Source organism: Erithacus rubecula (genome assembly GCF_903797595.1).
Source record: "Erithacus rubecula genome assembly, chromosome: 6".
NCBI lineage: Eukaryota > Metazoa > Chordata > Aves > Passeriformes > Muscicapidae > Erithacus > Erithacus rubecula.
Genome location: NC_136688.1, coordinates 28,906,831 through 28,925,091, shown reverse-complemented (window position 1 = coordinate 28,925,091; position 18,261 = coordinate 28,906,831). Strand labels below are relative to the sequence as shown.

At 39.0% G+C, this 18,261-nt stretch overlaps 1 protein-coding gene across 1 annotated transcript in view; it reads right to left on the bottom strand.

Moving 5' to 3' along the window:
• Nucleotides 1-18,261, bottom strand: part of PLEKHH1 (pleckstrin homology, MyTH4 and FERM domain containing H1) — a gene marked incomplete at its 5' end in the record, with an annotated part of 50,649 nt that overhangs the window by 2,905 nt on the left and 29,483 nt on the right. Inside the window, 17 exon segments of the mRNA XM_079309633.1 lie at nt 70-216; nt 715-801; nt 1,980-2,109; nt 2,907-3,049; nt 3,936-4,077; nt 5,759-5,859; nt 8,431-8,586; nt 8,984-9,161; nt 11,605-11,702; nt 12,522-12,698; nt 13,376-13,488; nt 13,643-13,751; nt 13,881-14,060; nt 14,979-15,059; nt 15,995-16,156; nt 17,134-17,220; nt 17,755-17,865. Of these exon segments, the coding sequence (XP_079165759.1) occupies nt 70-216; nt 715-801; nt 1,980-2,109; nt 2,907-3,049; nt 3,936-4,077; nt 5,759-5,859; nt 8,431-8,586; nt 8,984-9,161; nt 11,605-11,702; nt 12,522-12,698; nt 13,376-13,488; nt 13,643-13,751; nt 13,881-14,060; nt 14,979-15,059; nt 15,995-16,156; nt 17,134-17,220; nt 17,755-17,865 (2,202 nt within the window).

Here is an 18,261-nt window from a genome sequence, read left to right as displayed (position 1 = left end):
GGGCTTGTACAAAACACCCAGCCCTGATGCTGCCAGCTGGAAAGAAACTCACTTTTCATTTGTAATTACCTTTGGAATTGCCATTGTGAAGAGGAGTTTTTCAGTGCTATTTTTTCCAGAACTTCTTTCTTTCATTTGACTGACTACAATCATGAAGTCATCTCGACAACCTCCAAAGGTCAGCACAGAGGAGTATGAATAAGAGACCTTCAAATGCTGCAGGCAGAGAGTTTGAAAAAGTCATAGTTCTGTAAAAAACTCCAAATGTCTACCTTGAACTATATATTAGTTTATATTGCTACAGCCTGCAAGAACACCGGGTCTCCAGCAGTGAAGGGATCTATAGGTAAGAGGTGGCAGAGAAAGCTCAAATGAAAATTGCATTTCTAGTTTTCTCCTGGTGTGCTCAATGCCTCACTACTTCACAGTACAGATTTTGTTATATTCCAGATGGTGGTAGTGAAGCACACACCACTGAGATTTTGCAAGATGAATGAACATGTTTGCTGCCCTGCCTTATACTGCAGCTGTAATTTTCCTTTGTCTATGGAGTGTTCAAACATAACACTGACTTCCCTCATCTCTGACTCTTACAAACTAACTTCTGGATCCATTTGAAGTGAAAGACAAACTGTTAGTAACCTTCACTGAACTCAGGGGAATATCTTTTTGTGCTAGATAAGATATTCCTTTAGACAGTGTTTCTCAACATACCATTGTGTTATAATCCAGTATGCTGATACCATCTTCATTCACAGCTATCCAGACTGGACAATCTTCCAATGAGGAAGGCAAAATAGGCTAGAGAGAAAGAAAATTATTAATTCAGATATTTCTTGACCACCACAGAATGATGCTTTTGATATAAATGTTGAAATGTAGGGCTAAAGTGAAGATGAGAAAAAATTCTAAAGGCTTACTGGTGTGACCTGGTTTAATTTTTAAGATAGCTTTCCCCAAAATTTGGAATAACATTTTCAGATTTAAATACACTTTTTGAAATTGTGGCACAAAAGATACAAGGATAACAAAGCCTTTGAAATTAAACAGATCCATCAGTGTGGTTAAAACTGAAGGAAATGCTAGGACAGAGCAACAGCATGGCAACTCTGCTCAGCACATGTGTTTATACTGCTCCTAAGTGTCAGGAAGGCAGTGAAACCTGCTGGTTTCTATACCAGTGCACCCAGTACCATCACATCAATGCTACCTTGTTTCTTACAGAATCTTAGACAAATGTGCATCAGTTGTCTGTTGAAGATGACTTGTTTTGGCTAATAACATAAAATCTTTCCAGGGAATCTGCTATTACATGGCTAATGCCATAGACTTTGCTGTTTAATTGCTGAAAAGTTATAAAATGAATGTCAATCATCAGGAATACCAACATTATTTCACCTGTGGGTAGACCTATTCTATATTCTGATTCTTCAGTATTATTACATATTCTGTCAGTAACCTCAAACACCAGTAACCTCTTCTGACAGTAACCTTTTTTAGTCCTGACAGTAGAAATAACTGTTTTTTGAAAATTTCTGGTATATTACTGAGAGTCCCTTTCATTTTTAAGACTTTTTTCTCTGTAACCTGAGCAGCTTTGATTTCAAAACAAGAGACAAATAACCACGAAGAAGACTTCCCTCAAGGTCCTACCATTGCAGCCTTGATGTCTAAGAAAAATCCTGTCTGAGAATGTTTTGGCAAGGCTTGTAAGGACAGGTAGTGATCATGATCAACTGACACAGCCAGGGCACCTTCAGTATTTATTTACTGAACCCTAGCAGCCCCTAGTGGTTAGAATATAGTTGTCTACCTTCTTTTTCAACCTATATGGTACCAGGGCTGCTCGTTCAGAACAATTGTTCAATTTTTCCCTTTCTGAAGTAGAAGCATTTTCAACCTGTGTTACCAGAGTCTGTTGTATGTCTCTGCTCAGATAATTCACTCTTGGAAAGAGAAAAAAAGTGTGCTCCAGTTACCTTAGCAGCAAATATTTTGGTTCCAAAGAGAGGCCATTTCCGGGCCACTGTCAAATAAATTCGAATGCATTCTGGTGGAGAACATCCCTGCAGCACCATCCACTTTGTTGCCAGCCTGTCTGTCAGCTGCCTTTAGGAATCCAAGACACAATACATTATTATGGACTAATGTCTTCCAAGGAAAGCTGTGTAAAACTAGAACAGTTAATAAATGTACTTCTTTACTCCAAAAGGGCTGTTCTATACAGCACTTAGAGACAGGACTGTTAGCACTATCTGGATTTATTTTAGCTTTTCTCTACTTGCACATATTTTCTCACCTTCCTCATACCTTGCCTTTAGTATGCTCTGTAAGGAGGAAACTGTGTTAGTTCCACCACTGCATCCCTAAGTTGGTTAGGATCTGTAGGAAGACCATTCTCTCATTTTAAATCAGATAGATCTAAGACCTGCGGCAACATCTGAATTTTGTACTCGAACTCTCTGTATTGTGTGTGAGAATTTCTAAGCCAGAACACAAAAAAACCCTGCTGAAATATGTGCTACCAGAATTACTGCACAGCCTGAAGCAACCCATGTAAGTTGGCTTTATGGCTCATTGCAAATGTTAGGCATCTGGCTTCAACTGATACTTGGGGAAAGTGTAAAACTCAGAACTCATCATAGGCTTGGGTTAGTTTGTCAAAACTGAGATGCCTAATTTGGAAGTGAAAGGCCTAAATTTCTTGTATATGGCAAAATTAGTTGGTGATTTGGCTCTTTTTATATTGTTTTTTCTTTTAAGGGAACTTTTCCAGACACTTTGTTTTGCTTGAGTTTCTAAATCAGATAATCTTGACAGGGCTCCTTGAAACTTCTTAAATGTAAAGACAATTTGGCAAGTATAAGCTGATTTCAGTGCAAAGTATTGAAGAACCAACAGCTTACCTGAGCTGTTCAGGAGTAATGTTTTGTTTGTAGTGTTTGGGGTAGAATTTATCTAAAACCTGGTGGAGAAGATGCTGCATTTTCAATTGTGATGTTCCTCCAGGACTTGAAGATCCTGGTCGATCCAAATCCCCATATTCTACCTAAGACAATATTATAGTTTATAGTACAAAAGAACTATGAGGTTTTTAATGCAGTAGAACATTCCATGATTTCCCATACTGATAACTACTGTGTTTATTAGTCATGCAAAAAGACTCAGGCTGGGGAATGTTGTCTACAGCATTAACCATAGTAAATGTATACAAAGGAGCAACCACTGAGGACACAACTACCCAAGGAATTATCTACTGATCTAAGAGAGTGGAACATGATCTCTGCCATGTATTTGTTGTGAGGAGACATCTGTATAAACATCCAGGCTTTGGGGATTTATTTTCAATTGGCCAATTAAAACAACAGCATGTTTGTAAATAGTTTGGACCATGTCCCCAGATTCTTCACCTCAATTTATGCAGCTTTAATAAATACAACACACTGTTTCAGGTCAGTAAAAAACTATTATTATACTGCTCATCATGCTTACAACCCACAATGTGTGCTTTATGTGGTAAAATACTAAATGCAAGCCTGGGGACTTAATGGAGGATTTTGGAAGATGCTTTTCCTGAGTAAGAGGGTATTGGCAGTGCAAAAGGGGAAGTTTTTACTATTAATGGAATTCTAGTGGTGGTACTATATCTCTACTAAGGTACTAATTGGAGCAAGTCTGGTGATAGTCCAGCCTCACTCTGTTTTTTCCAGTATTTTTCTTGAGAAGGAGAGGCACAGCTAGAGCAAATTTCCCTACAGCAAAAGGTGTTGTAACATGTATGCTACTATAGTGTATTTGTCATGGTACAGCTGACAGTGTGTTTGTCTGATACATCACTGTATGTTTGATGTGCTCTTGATGGAAAAGGGAGCTGCTTAGTCAAACACAGTGTACAGCTGAAGGAGGATAAAGGAGAGGATGTCTGCCATACTCACCTGAGCCATTAGAGCCACCATTTCCAGAGCTAATTCCTTATTGACAGGAAACCTTCCATTGGCTATTTCATTGCTCACTTGGAAGGCCAGCAGCAACCGCTCACGGTCTGTCTCGCCTTTGGCTTGGCTCCGAAAATACAGCCTGAAAAGTAGAGAGGATTGTGAAGGTAAAATACTGTGAACTGAAAGTACAGCTGGGAACTTGAATCAAGGTCAGGCAAAATAAAAGTGTGTTTTGTTTTGGGGTTTTTTTTCATTGATGGGTTACTGGGCAGATTTGGAAGCTGAGGTGCTTCCCTTATGAAGGAGGGTTGAGCAAGGGGCTCAAAACATGTTTTCTAGCTTTGGAAGCTATTTGAATTCTGTAAGCTAGCCACTTCTAGACAGTGAACCTTTATTAAACACAGCTAAAATAGTGTCTATTCATCCCCATCAAGAACAGACAGGCAATATTTAAAGTATGACATTCTCTGCTTTATCACAGAGAACTACCTCTGCTCTACATGTATAGCCTTGTAGACTTGCCAGCTTGGATTTGACCACTTACACTGAAGACTTACTAAAAATGTTTCAGTTTGCTTCAGCAGGATATAGGACACCAAATTAGCAGACTTTGTTTAAGGAAACATGCTTGTAAATCAAAGCATTATTCCACTCACACTTGGAAATTTTTTGATGGGGTATAGCAAGATTACTAGTTGGGGTTGAAGACACCAGCTTGGGGAATGCCTCTGACAACCATTCCTTATACTTACAGTCCACAGCAACTAATTCACATATTAATTTCAAGCTGCATCTATAAATTCCACAATTCCCCTACATGAGATATTCATTCCTGTAGATCAGTTTATTTATTTTTATGTCACTTTGAGATTTCTACACTATTAGGACCATATTGACCTTACAAATATCTTATCAGAGTCCTTGATGTTACAGCAATCCAGCCTTGGGAAGAGTTTATCAAAACATCCTTGCTGTCTAGCCAATGCACATTCCAGCCCAACAAAATAATTCTGCAAAGTTTCACTCCTGAAACAAATACAACCTTCTGGGTCAAAAGCAATAACTTCTGCTTTCACCTCTATTATACCAACTGACAAAGCTGACAGAAATTTGTTTCCACCATTACAGTCAACAAAATCTTCATATATTTAATACTGAACTCTGTTCAGCTTTGGGCCAGCATTTGTTTCAGCTGCAAAGAGAGTTCATTCCTTGTCTCATACAGCTCTTGATTTACTGTAATTCAGAATTCCTATCTGTTAACTCCAATTTTTGATTCAGATCTTTGCCTTGTACTTCCCTTCTCTATGACCTTTCATCAAACTTTTAACATTTCTTTCTTTATAAATTTTGGGCACTGCTACTACATATCTCTTCTACAGCTCATATGATTTAGAACATTGTTCTTGTATCTTTTCCAATCTTTGAGACTGTTCACTTAATTGCAAGATTTGGCATACTTGTTTTCAGTAGTGATTTTTCCTCTAGGTCTCTCTTCCTCTCACCTAACACACATTCTTCAGTTGTTTTAGGATCTAGGCAAATGAAACTGTGCCAAGGATGTCTTATTGTGCTACTGCTAGTTGTTAACTCATTTTAAGTCTATTCTGCTGTTGTAAAGTGGTTTGGGTTTTACCTCTAGGCCACATGCTTTTCTAAAAAAGCAAAAACCATCACATCATCGGTAGGATTTAACTAAATCTTAATTAAAATAGTTTTGGCACCAGTGATACTAAAAATTACTGGTCATCTACACAGATACATGCAGTCTAGAATGTTTAATTAAAGCAGTAGTGAGGCCACCCAACAGAGGACAGTACCTGTTCTTATAGGTCAACTTTACAATTCTTGTGCCACCTTCATATTTCCCAGGATGCAATTCTTTTAAGGCTTGTTCCCATTTAGAAATGACATCACAGATCTTTAAAAAATATCAAGGAGAGAGGAGACACAAACTGAGGTGAAATATATAGTCAAAGTTCAAGGAGCAATAAGTGAATAAAATAGTGTGGAACACAAAAATAAACACTGGATCAGCATAAACACAGCTCAAAGTGACAAAACACATCCTTTCTTCTATCGCACAGGATGTAAAAATGAAAGCATTCCAACTGAAAACTCCAGCTCTAACCTGCAGGGGGACACATGAATTCTGGTGTGGTGGTACCTCTCGTGGCTATGTCTACATTAGCAAGTAGCAAAGCTCAGGAGGAACAGATTTGCACAGGGAAACACCCACTCCTAAGTCTCCATGCCCACATTAGTAGTCTAAGTGACCTGAAAGCCCACTACTATGTTGGATGACATCTTCCAGTTCATGTAAAAATAATCAATTTCATGCTCACAGGTTACTCCTTAATGTGAGTCAAAGCACAGTTAATATGAATGATTGGTAGGTTTGCCTCAAAAGTGCTCTCCTGAGCCAAACTATAGCACTAACACATTGTCTGAGCAGCAGCAGAACGTGCATGCCTATACCAATCCCTTGGATGTGAACGTCCACATTTTGGGATTGTTTTGATTCCAACTTTGTAACTCAGACATATTTTTCATAATAACATAGGGGATTTTTTTGATGGTTTGTTGTTGTTTTGCTTTTTTTTTTTTTTTTTTTTTTTTTTTTTTTTTGTTTCATTCAGCTCCTCCTGGTTATTCCAGTCCTCTTACAAGTGGTCTAATGAACGCCCCTACTTCTCATTTGATGGCATAGCAATGAAAGGAATGTGAGCATAAGAAGCCACATGAAATAAATAATCAGATATCTAAACCTCTCTTAAGGTACTGAGATTTACTGGTTATTATTTACTTGCCAAGGCAAAGTGATGTCTTTGATTATCTCAAGGTCCTTTGTTTACTCTGATGCCTCATTTCTCCAGATGGTCCAATTACCAGCAAAGCTCCATATTACCTGATCTATATCAGGCCATGATACAAACTACATAATTTGACACTGTCTGTGGTAGCTTCCTTTCAAACCATCTATTTCAAAGTTATTGGTATCTTCTCTACTTAATGTGAAATTTTACACTGTAAAATTGATTGTTTAAATTCCCCTACAGGTATCAGCACATCTTCAAAAGTTGCCACTACAACTATTCCTCCATTAATGCTGTATGACAAATTATTCTTACAGATTTGTACTAAAATCTGATGGGTGTCATTGATGGCAGCCAGCCTGCTCAATTAAGGCAGTCATTCAGCTGCAGCATGGGTAAAAATCTCCATATCAAAGTCACAGATGCTAACACTTTATCAGCTTCCTTCTTCCCTTGATCTGGGGCACTACACTCTTTCTTAAAGTGGGGCCATACTCAGGAGAACTTTCTCCCCTAAGTATGCTTATCAACAAAGAAAGCCTCCAGAATTATCTGGAGATAGCAAGGAGATACTTCATAATCCAACAGATGGAATTTATGCAGACATGCCAGAAGATTCACAGCCTAACATAAATTTGTCTCAATTAGAAGTGTCACATTTCATGTCAGTTATGATATCTGATCATGCTGGCTAGCTCAGTCATGTTTCAATTCTTTAGTCAAGACAAATTAAACTTTAATATGTGCTAAAATCTGAGTAAAACTTTCTAAAAATGGACCAATTTATTACCTACTAAAATAGATTTTTCTATTAAGAACTATATCAGATTAGGCTAGCTAATTATAGAATCACAGAATAATTTAGTTTGAAAAAGACCTTTGAGATCAGCAAGGCTAATCATCAAATCATCACTGCCAAGTCTACCACTAAACCATGTCCCCAAGTGACACATCTACAGATCTTTTAAACACTTCCAGAGCCAGCGACTCCACCACTTCTCTGGGCAGCTTGTTCTAATGCTTGAGAAACCCTTTCAGTGAAGTAATTTTGCCTAACAGGCAATCTAAACCTCCCCTGGAACAACTCTGGGCTGCTTCCTCTTGTCCTGCCATTTGTTACTTGGGAGAAGAAACTGACTCCCACCTGACTACAGCCTCACTTCAGCAGTTGTGGAGAGCAATAAGGTCCCCCTGAGCCTCCTCCAGGCTAAAGAACCTCAGCTCCTTCAGCTGCTCCTCATCACACTTACTCTCCAGAACCTTCACCTGCTTTGTTGCCCTTCTCTGGACCTGCTCCAGCACCTCAATGTCTTTCTTACTGTGAGGGGTCCAAAACCAGTGCTGAGTACAGGAGACTGCCATTTTCCTGCTCCTGCTGGCCACACTATTTCTGATACAGGCCAGGATGCCATTGGCCTTCTTGGCCACCTGGCCACACCACTGGATCATGTTCAGATAACCAAGACCCTCAGATCCTTTTGCTCTGAGCAGCTTTCCAGAGTCTTTCCAGCACTCATATACATATATAAAATACATATATATCTCATCTGTGAATATTAATCTAGATAGATATTATCCACACTTATTTGATCTTAATTCATTAAGAAAGATTTATTAACCACTTAGCAGTCCTTTGAAGATATATACTAAAGGTAGCAGAGGAGAAAAATAAATACCTTCATATTGCCGGGCAAACAATGTTCCAAATTCCTTCCAGAAGGATCATCTGTGAACAGAGAAAATCCCATGTGGGATGGCTTCCTCATTCCTGTTTCCTGGTTCAGTCTCTGGATGAATTCATCAACTGTTGAGGAACCATCAAAACCTACAACCTGCAATAAAAGAGGACTTAACTGAGGATAAAAGAATCGTGACCCTTGCTGGGCATCACAACTAATGAAGGTGGTTTCCTATGGATTTGCATCTCAGGATTAACTGCCAGCTCCAGTGACAACACTTGTGTACTGCCTCCTTGGATATCACATTCTTTCCCATATTGAGACACTTGCAGCATCTCTCCCTTTTTCCCAGCTACCTTTTCTTCCTAAAACCTGTAGAGCTAAAGATTAATTCCTTTCACTATCTTGGAAAATCAGCAAGGAGGACAAGCAGTGTTTAATTCCCAATACCAGACGTGTATAAATATCATGGTGCCACCCACCCACACGAAGGAGGCAGGTGAAGGCGCATCCTCTAGTGCCCAGAAGAGAGGCAGCAGTGGTGGCTCACCTGGTATGTTCCATTCATGAAGTGCACCGGGATGCTGAAGGGGAGTGAGTGGTGGTAGGGATTTCTCAGCAGGATGGACACGATCTCCATGCGGGAGGGCTTGGCTTCCCGCTCTCCAGCCCGCACCGTGCGCTCTACTGATCTCTGGCAGTAGATGGCGTACTTGCCTGTCTCACTCCTAGGAAAACGGGGAGAGAACCACAAACATGCTCCAAGGGACATGTCCTCTTCCATTTCCCATGCCATGACAATGCATTCCTCCCTCATATCTCAGGCAAAGATATGTCTCTATGCAGACAGCCTGTTCATCTCAACAGACTAACAGCTCAAGTGAAAAGTTGCAACACAGACCTCAGCCCCAAGGACCTGTAAAACTAAGGCAGACAATGCATTCTCCAGGAAACAAGAGTATTCCCTGCTTCTAGGTGGACTGGACACATATTCTCTTCTGTACCTTGTTACCATCACAGAATCTGTCAAATCAAGATCAATTCACCCTCAAACTTGCTGTCATAACAGGGGAATTTAGTTACTATCATGTGAAATCCTGGTAAATATTGAGCTGTATAATCCTGTGAGACTAATGCATTACAACCTGTGTTTGTTAATTTACACAGTTGTACAAATTGTAAGTTTAACCCTATCTGCCAACCAAGAGACTTGACAGAGATTCCAAGCAAGCTTAGGTTTGTTGACAGTTCAATACAGGATAGAGATAGTTACCATGATCAGTTTACTGTCTACTGAAGAGAGTGCTCCATTGAACAGCATTAAAAAGATGTATCTCTAAAGTCAAGAAGGAACAGTCAACTGAACCTTGCACAAAAATGTTAAGAATGTAAATACTCAGTAAGTTCTGAAATGGAAGGATTTATATGGATTTGTAACTATGCTATCACTTTGCAGGGGAAAATAATTTCATTCAAGATGCTTCCAGAAACTCAGTACATGATTATATCTCCAGTTAAATCACTACAAGGAACATGGAAGTCAGGAGCTCTTGCTTTTCGCTGTAGCAATATATTGCTCACCTCCCCAGTAATAAGTCTGGACAATATTCAAATAAATAATCTTGCTTCATCAAGAAGCTGTTATGTTGGGTTTCCAGATCCTCCTGAGCCCTGTGACTTCTTACTTAAAACTCTGCCCCATTTTTCTTCCTCTCTTAGAGACTCGATATATACACTGAGATCATCTTTCACAAAATACAATATCTAAAATTAAGATCTACAATTCTCCTAATTAAGATTTTTAATACCTAGAATAGATCTCGACCACAGGCATTATGCAGTGTAAACATTCTAGTGTCTTGCTTGCTGTGTGAAACAGGGAAAGCTTACCTACTTAACTGGTCAAGAAACAGCTGTATCTGCTCCATCTAAAGACAGGAAAGTATTCCTAGAGCTAGGGAAAAGGAGCCATGCTAAATCCCATTTAGCAACTGCTCCAAATCTAAGCTGAACTACAGGTGAATATAGACACATTTTCATGTAATTTCTGGGGTTTTTTTCTTGCCCTAATAATTGTTTCATTTCTGGATCATATAAATAAATTTCCTCTTTGTTTCTGCCTGGAGTATATTTGTTCACAAAGGTGCTTTTGGGCAGATCACAAGCATAGCAGAGCTTGAAGCTGATGTAAAAAAATCAGTTTCACGTGACACAGCAAATCCTTCCAAAATTCTAGTCTCCAACAATAGAGCAGCTCTACTAGTGAGTTGCATGGGCCCATTTGGGAGCTGGTAATGCACAAGTTTGAAGAGATGTGACCTAGTACTAGACAAAAGATCCCTAACATGTTGTCCCAGCAAACAGACAAAAAAACCCAAACACTGAGGAGTGCCCAACACCTGCATTTTTGCTTTTGAGAAGAAATAGCAAATGTGAGCCAACAGTTAAGAAAATAAAAATACTTTATAGCTGTACACTTTTCCTTTGCAGTGCCAGGAGACTTTTAGCTTGAGTTTCATAGCAGATTTAGGCTTATTAATTGAATATGGACATTTGTTTTAAAGGATTTTTTTACTTGTACTCTTTTACTTTCTTCTTAACAACAGTGTATTTTTGCAACAGACAACTAGACATCTCTAGCTGTGACCTCCCTGCTAAGGACACAGTGAGATACGCTGAAGACCAGACCACCCTGGAAACAAACAAAGAGCACAGCATGAACAATGGAGAACAACTTATTGCTGTTTCCATAGTTACACACCAAAAAGGTAAGAGAAAACAGTTCTAGCCTATATTCCGGGTTTGCTAGTTTCTCCTAACTTTTTAAGGTTCCCTGTGATGTTTTATGCCTCACTTTTGCTCTGTCACTTTGCCAGCTAACCTGACAGCAGAATGTAATCACCTAAAATTGGAGTGATTCATTCCAAGTAATTACTTTGGTCTGTCTTTCTGTCAATAAGAGAAAGTAGTTGCATATGGAAAAACTTCCCAATGTAGGTCCAGTTACATCTATAAAAAGTTCTTTTGCTAGTATAGGTCACTCAGTTTTGTGAACTAGCTTCATCTAAGTGACAAATTGATGTGAATGGTTGAAGTGGCACAGCTTTATACTACTGGGAACCTTCTGTTCCCAGTTCTCAATATATATTTGTATGCTGCTGCAGTCCTTACCTGGAGTCTGCGTGTCGCTGCAAGTGCTGCTTGATGTACCAGAGGAAGTGATGTTGAGGGAGGAATAGGGGAGCACACAAAGCCAGGAGCTGCCAGCACTGTGAACACAAAACTGGACATCACTCTTGTTCTGTACTTCCTACCTGTTGTTTTTCACCGAATACTACAGCCAAAATGATGGATGGTGACTAGTGCTTTTTGGAGTGACTCTATTTGGATGTGTAGTTCAAGATGTTTCAAAGGGCTGTAATGGTTAGACAGACTCCTCTTCAGTATCTCAGTCTGGACTTTGAGAAGAGCTCTGTATGATTGGCTTCTTCTGAACACTTTGATTTCTGAAAATTTTAGTGTAACCACAACTGAATCAACAACTAAGACTTAAATTAACACTATGTAGCTGAAAATCACAACCAATAAATCACTGCAAAATTTTATTTCAAATTATATCCATTATTATTCAACCTGATTTCAATGTCTCATTTGAGCTGGGAATATTGTAATGGCCTATGTACATTCATGCTGTAACTTATTAATTTTATTTACCCAACAATTACACTGCAAGATTCAGATTTCATGTTTAATAATAATATTCATGACTTGCATGCTATTGAAAAATCTAAAACACAAAACAAAATTAATACCAAGTGACAGAAAGACAACACAAGCTACAAACTTTGATTCTGAATATGATCTGAATAGACCATTTTCAAGTGGTAAACAGCACATTTAACCTAAAATTTATTTTTCAAGTAGTTATATTCTTAGTGTTCTTCTTTGCAGATCAGTGCTTTGATTCTCCTTCCCCCAGCACACCTTTAGCATAAGCACTACTTTAGAATGTCCCATAGCTACTAATTTAAAACATGGAATTAAATGGAAAGTTTTTGTAGAGTGGCACTAAATGAAGAGGAACTGACCTGAATGACTGAGTGGTTCTGGGGTTGCCTGCAGCTGGTCTGTTTCACGAGCTGACAGTAAATTTCATTCTGCAGCTCAGTATGTGTCAAGCACACCTGCAGTGCCGTCTGGGCAAGTGACACATGGTAATCAATAGAGGATGCCTCCACAGGAACGTTGATGAACAGCTGACAGGACTGCAAAAAGGTAGAAGTTAGTCAATGCCACAAATACAGCAACTTTTCTCTGGTACTTTGCAGGCCAGGTTCACCAGATGTGTTTATTAACTTACAGACAGTTAATAAATAACCTTGAGAGGAGGGAAGAAAGTCAATACTTAATTCCTATTCCTCCGTCCTTAGTTATGGCAACTAGAAAATTTACTGAACCTCCCCCAGTCTAAGGAACTTAAAAGTCAGCAAGAGAATTGAGGGGAAGATGTGCTTCCTGCCTTCCATGCTTGTCTTTTACCTTGTTCACACTGTCTCATTCCTGATCTTACACTTGGGAAATGCAAAAATGTAATCTCCAGTAGCTTCACCACTGGTCTTACTGACACAACTGAGTTTGCCAGTGAATTGTTTTTGTTTCCTTCAATCCAACTATTGGAGAGGAAAGAAGACAAAGTGAATGTTGAAGCATAAAATCTGTGGGGAGCATTACTCCTAAACCCAGATTCTTCACAAGAAAAATTAAACCTCCAAAGAATGAATGACACTTAAAATCCAACAGTTCTCTCATAATTAAATGAGCCAGCAGGCCTGTCTAAAGCAACCCATAGTGACAGAAAATGTTGTACAACATGACTGAACAGTGTTACTGCCCCAACAACAGAGCAAAATAACTGTAAACCATGCAATGTCCCTTTAAATACCTTAAACAGCTTCAGGGCTTCAGTCTGTAGAGCCTCTGATGGCAGAGTAGTGAGGGATGTGTGCAACCCATCTTTACTGTAGCACAACATAGGATGCTTCCACAGAGGAGAATCTGAGGTAGCAGAGAACAACGGGAGAAGGACACTTTACCATGTGACATACAACTGAGAATCCCCTTCCCTCACCTCTGACTGGATTAAACTGGGAATTGAAATTATTCTTCCTTATGCTTTGCTACCATGGAAGAGTTTGTGGTGTTTACTTACTAGGGTCTCCCTCTGCATCCAATAGTTTTCCAATGAGCTGCTCGTACGACGTGCCCACTGTGGCATTACTGCTACCAGCTGCAACTGTCAGATGGTACAGCCAGGTGTTCTAGGCATAAGGATGAGAACAAGATGGGTCAATTCAGACCTGTTTTCTACAAGCAGGTTATGCCTGTATGACCCATTTGCTCATTGACCAAGAGACTCTTGCTCTGCAGAACAAGACTGCTTTTTATACCTTCTCCTGTTTGGTGCGGATAAGTAAATACGTGGGACTCTGGTCCTGTGGGTGAATCACCAGTGTACAGTGGGATGAGAGAAGTCCTCCACCTGTGGTTTCATAATCCTCATCAGAGTCACAGGAACGGTCTACTTCTTCCACCTTGGACTCACGCAGAGGCAGATGCCCTAAAGGACACTGGGAGGAGCAGAAGCACATTAGATAAATGGAACTCATCTCCCAGTATGGACAGGGAGCACTGGGAAAGAAAAGCCAAGTAAAAATGCTGACAGTTCTGTAAAATGGAAGGAATAAATAAGCCAATGTTTAGCTAAGGTAGTCTTGCACTTCTAGAGAATCTCTTCTTTCATGAAGTACTTATAAAGTGTGTCACTGCTTTTTTTTTTCTTGGGTGAGCATCTACAGGTCAGAAAGAGACTATGCAAATAAAAAGATGATATTTTTTTTCCCCCAAAAGATACTACTTTCTTCCCATTACACTTGAGGGTCAGTTGCTTAGCATCTTGAGCTACTGTTTTCTTACCCTGGTCTGACTTTTTGCTTGCTACTTGAAAAAATTACTTACAAAATTTTGTAAGTAGTTAGATTCAGAAAAAGAGAGGATACCTGCTGTGCTAACTCTGGAGGTCAAACCAAAACACGAGTCACAGTATTTTATTCTAAAACTTGGGGTTTGACATCCCCAGGACAAATAAATGGATTATTGGGCAAGGTGTTTAGAAATGGAAACACATGACATTGATTATTTCACTCTTCCCAGACTGTTGAGGCTATCTGTTTTCATGACAATAATGTGGGATCTATCAGCTGCTGTATAAAAGTCTGCTCAGAAGGCTACAGAAGACAAATGGAGTAAGTGAGGAGCAAGATACAGAGTGATCTGAGAAAGAGCAATCACTTGCCTTTTAAGTCTGTTGTAATTTAAGCTTAAAAAATAAAATCAGGGAAAATATTGATTCTCTTTGTGGAACAGGTGCTGTTAGAAGAGAAGAACAACCAAGAAAGAGACCCAAGACACAGCAGCAGTAACAGTAAAGAAAACTTCATAAGAAATGGGAAAGGAGGGTCCAGAATAAAAGGAAGAAAAGGAATTACCTTATCTTCATGATTTCGATAGTAATAGAAAGTTTTTCCAATCAGTGCACACCAGACCAGCTTAGAGTGACCATGCTTGACCTGTAAGGAGGACAAACACACTCATGTTTTTAATATCAGAAGTATGCCAGAATGACTTTCTAGGACTTCAATTTTCAATTCAACTCTCCCTTAAAACTCTGCATATATTATTTATTTTATGCTAATATAAGCTCCTCTCTAAACATACAGGGCACCCCTTCCAAAAACAGGCAAGTACATTCCACTCAAGTACATGGGTGCTTATGAGAATGGGTCTAAGATTCTATGACGTGTTTCACTCATTCATAATAACTTATCATTGCTGCATACTGAAATAGAATATTAAGGACAACCTTTTAAAGATTATAAACACAAATCAGTTCATCTCAGCAAGAAAAGATCAGTCCCCCTATAGTCTAGACAGCTGTTTCCTATTGCAGATTAATAACCTTCAGATGCAGGTTGTCTTTAGCCATCTTAGAACCTGAAAACAAATATATTAAAATATTCACAGTAACTTGCAATGTCAAACTAATCTATGGAAATGATATAAAGAATAAGACTTTTCAGTCATTGTACTTTGTACTCATATACCTACAGAACTAAATGCTAACCTGGAACAATACAAGCCATTTTCTTAAAACTCTCCTTTATCAGCAAATTAAAGAACAATTAAATGTAACATTCAGTGTTCATTTTTTCCACTATGACATGCTGTGAATTTTGCTGAAGAAAAGCAGACATAAGCTAGATATATTTGTTATTATTTGCTACTCGACAGTCAGTACCCTTCAGTAGCCTTGTTTGTCCCACCCCTTATCACTAATATAATTTTTTCACTTTGAAAACAGAAATCTACACCCACTTTCCCTTCTTTCCCTACTCTTATAGAGAGTATTAAAATACTAATCTATTGTTCACATTTGCTGTTCAAACCAAGAAGCTGGTACAGTGTCAATTCTGAGCTCAACATAAAGTATGAAATATTATTTTACCTTGGTGAGCCAGCCTTTCACAGTAGGTTTAGCATCACTGTGAGGAACACCAACAGGACCACTCACTTGTACTCTCAATATACTCTGTAGGACATGAATCCATTCCTCCAGGATACTGGTAGAATCTGCTGTCAGGAAATAAGTTCTCTTTTCTGTCACAAGCTGGAAGGAAAAGGAGTGAGAAAGTATAAAGCTACACACCTAAAAATCTTTTCTTCAGTTGCTGAAGTCCCATTTAAGTCAGTTCTTGATCCCATACAGATTTTATTTTTTTTGGCCATTCAAGTAAGACAAAAGGTGCTAATCCTCAAAGCCCAAGAGAAAAACACAAAACTCAGATAAATCAAATTCTCATAAGCTTTCTTGCTGTTTCTGTTGGTTACTGTGGCTTTGTGTCTTCTCCCATCTTTTCTTGTTTCTCAGTGCTGATGCTAGTTTTTCATTTTAAGGGTGACTATATAAATGTGGGGTTTTGCTGCCATCATTGTGTACTGCATTTTGCCTTCATTACCCTGTGACTGAGAGTAAAGATACTATAGATCTAATAGTGATAGGCCTTAGCAACTTCAGTTCTATAAGGGCAGAAGATAGCTCACAAGCTAGCCCATGTACCTTTTGAAATATGAAAGAAACTTTAATACTGCCTTTCTAATTAAATCAATAATGGCTTAAAAGTAAACCCAGTGATGGGCTAACTACTAATACTTTAGAAGTCATATTCTAAAACTATTCAGATGTTTCTTTAGATGCTCCAGGCATATAAAGGCAGGCTTGAGATCTTTGAGAGAAGTCTCTCAGAAAGATCCTATGTACTAGCTGGTTTTAATTGTTATAAGAATCACTTTCCCCCACAGATTTCAAGCTTTAACTCCTGCAAAAAACCCAAAAGCATTTGGTGTAAAACAGGACAAAAATAAATACCAATTTCTTTCCGTTTCAAAAGGGTATATTTAGATTACAGTTCAGCTCTTTCCTCATTATTAATTAGACTAACTGCCTGTTTTGTGGCAGGAAACAGAGACCAGATAAAGTTAGCTCATATCAGTTGAGACACACAGTACCATTCAGTCTGAATTAAGTGCTCCCTCACCCAGCTACTAAGTGTATGGTTATGTGCAGGATGAAAAAGCAACACCTACCTGGAATGTTTGGGACCCTTCACCCCTGACAATCTGGCATGCAGAATTCAGCTCCAGCTGCCCTTGTGGTTTGCGGATAACATCACTCTGAGGAAAGAAAAGCAAACAACTTTTCAGTAGGAAACCTCACATGGGCCTTAGATTACTTAAATACAGCATAATATGCACATGCAGGTTGGAGTCTGCATTTGTGAGCTGGAAAGGACAGCCTAAGGTTGCCAGGTGAAATATGAGACCATGAGATCCCGTTGCAAAAGTCTCTTCAAAAGTGGCAGACAATATAACAAGTGCAGTGATAACAAATGCTGTCTTATGGAGTTCAGACTGGACATTGTAATTAATAAAACAAAAGCAAGCCCAAACAAACACCAACAAACCAAACCCTGTGGGAAGTGGGAAGGCAGTACAACACTCAACAGGTATAAAGACAGTGACTGAATTTCCACCTTTGGAAGTGACAAGTTTGTTAATAACTTTGCTCTTCATTTGATGCATACAGTGAATCTTTCTAATGTTCATAATGCTTTTCAAAACAGTGACATGTCTAACCAAAAGTGTTTTTTCAGTATATTAAATTTCTCTGTGCCTCTAGAGTGGAGGAAACGTATCCCAGTGACTTACCGGGGACTTGTAGTACATGATTTGTCTGTTTCTCAGAACAAACCATCGTCTTTTCCACGTCTTTACCTGGCTGCCCATTTTCAGCAAGTAGCCTGATTTCTCCATGGGTTCCTGGAGGACAGAGCAAAGGGAAGAGGATGTCATCTTGCACCTCTCCAATACAAATGAAAGTCTGCTGAAATTAAGCCCAGACATTTGCTGCATCTCCCATAATTTTCTGCTTTGTTTAGTAGCAGCCAGCAAAGATAATTTCACTGATTGTTTGATGCACTGTAAACTTATTCTCTTCCTACTGAGGCACTGATTTTCCAAATAAATTGAAGGCTCTCTCTACACCATGATTAGACTCCTGTTCCCTGTCTGTTTGATCTCTTACATTGAAGAGTACAGATTTTAATGCTACCTGTTTTGAGATTTCATTCCTTTCTCCTCCTTCCTCTGAATTTCCAAATTTGTTTTGTTCCAAAAGTGTAAGGCCTTCATTAAAGTGGAATACAACTACAGGAA